General features: G+C 67.8%; 1 protein-coding gene across 1 annotated transcript in view; it reads right to left on the bottom strand.

Moving 5' to 3' along the window:
• The window catches only part of SLC38A3 (solute carrier family 38, member 3), a 15,197-nt gene extending 14,622 nt beyond the window's left edge, over window positions 1–575 (bottom strand). Inside the window, exons 1-3 of the mRNA XM_009887754.1 lie at window positions 466–575; window positions 224–308; window positions 13–128 (exon numbers count right to left, since the gene is read on the bottom strand). Coding sequence (XP_009886056.1) covers window positions 13–128; window positions 224–308; window positions 466–575 — 311 coding nt within the window. The remainder of the gene's footprint in view (window positions 1–12; window positions 129–223; window positions 309–465) is intronic.
• Between the last annotated feature and the right edge of the window lie 398 nt (window positions 576–973).

The following is a 973-nucleotide window of genomic DNA, read 5'->3' as shown; positions in this document are numbered from 1 at the left end:
GCCAGCACTCACAGAAAGAGGATGATGCCAGTGTTGGCCATGGCGTAGGCCAGCCCCAGGATGCCGCTGCCCATGATGGCGTTGCTCAGGTTGAAGACGGACATCCCGAAAGACGTCTTCCCTTCGAACTGCGCACACGAGACACGATGGGGAGGGGACGCGCTGGTGACACCAGGAGCTGCCCCCGTCTTGCCGCCACCGCAGTGCCCGTGCCGATACTCACATCAGTGAAGTGCGTCTGCTTCTTCTCGGCACCGTGGGGCAGGAACTCTTCCATCTCTGCCGCGCCAGACTGGTTCTCCTCAAACCTGGCCACCGGTGGGAGGGGCGTGAGGCTGAAGCCGAGCTGGGGGCCACCACGGCCACCCCATGCCCAGGCAGCACTGGCTGCCATCGCAAGGGCAGGGAGCAGCCAGGAGGATCCCCCCAAGCCCCTGGCACCCCCACTTGTCCCATGGTCCCTACCTGTCACCTGCCAGTGAAGGGACAGCGGAGGCAGTGAGCGCAGCCGTGTGCTTCCCGTTGGGCACCAGCTCCACCATCTCAGCCTGAAGGGGCACGTCCGTGGCGTCCATGGTGGCAAGGCGGCTGGGCTCGCTGCGGGCTCTCCTCGGGCTCTGCAAGAGGGGGGCAACAGGGGTCCGGCTCTGGGTGGGAGCACTGGAGGGACTGGTCCCCCGAGTTCCCCATCCACCAGGGATGCTGGAGTCAGGCTCAGCACCAGCGCTGGTGGGGCCGTGGGGACAGGCACCCGGCCATGACGGGGATGCATCACCACGGCTGGACTTCTCCCTTCTGCCTGCTCACCACACAACGCTCCGCGGAGGTCCCCCCAGCTCTGACAGCCCCACGAGGGTCCCCAGGTGGGACCGTCCCCTCGCCCGGCCGGTTGTCCCACAGCCCACCCTGCGGGACCACTCCGCTCCCCTTCCCGCAGCACGGTGCCAGCCCCGGCGCTCCCGTCCGCGACTCC

Source organism: Charadrius vociferus, unplaced genomic scaffold, assembly GCF_000708025.1.
Source record: "Charadrius vociferus isolate BGI_N301 unplaced genomic scaffold, ASM70802v2 scaffold2206, whole genome shotgun sequence".
NCBI classification, from domain to species: Eukaryota; Metazoa; Chordata; class Aves; order Charadriiformes; family Charadriidae; genus Charadrius; species Charadrius vociferus.
This window is presented reverse-complemented; position numbering and strand designations above follow the sequence as displayed.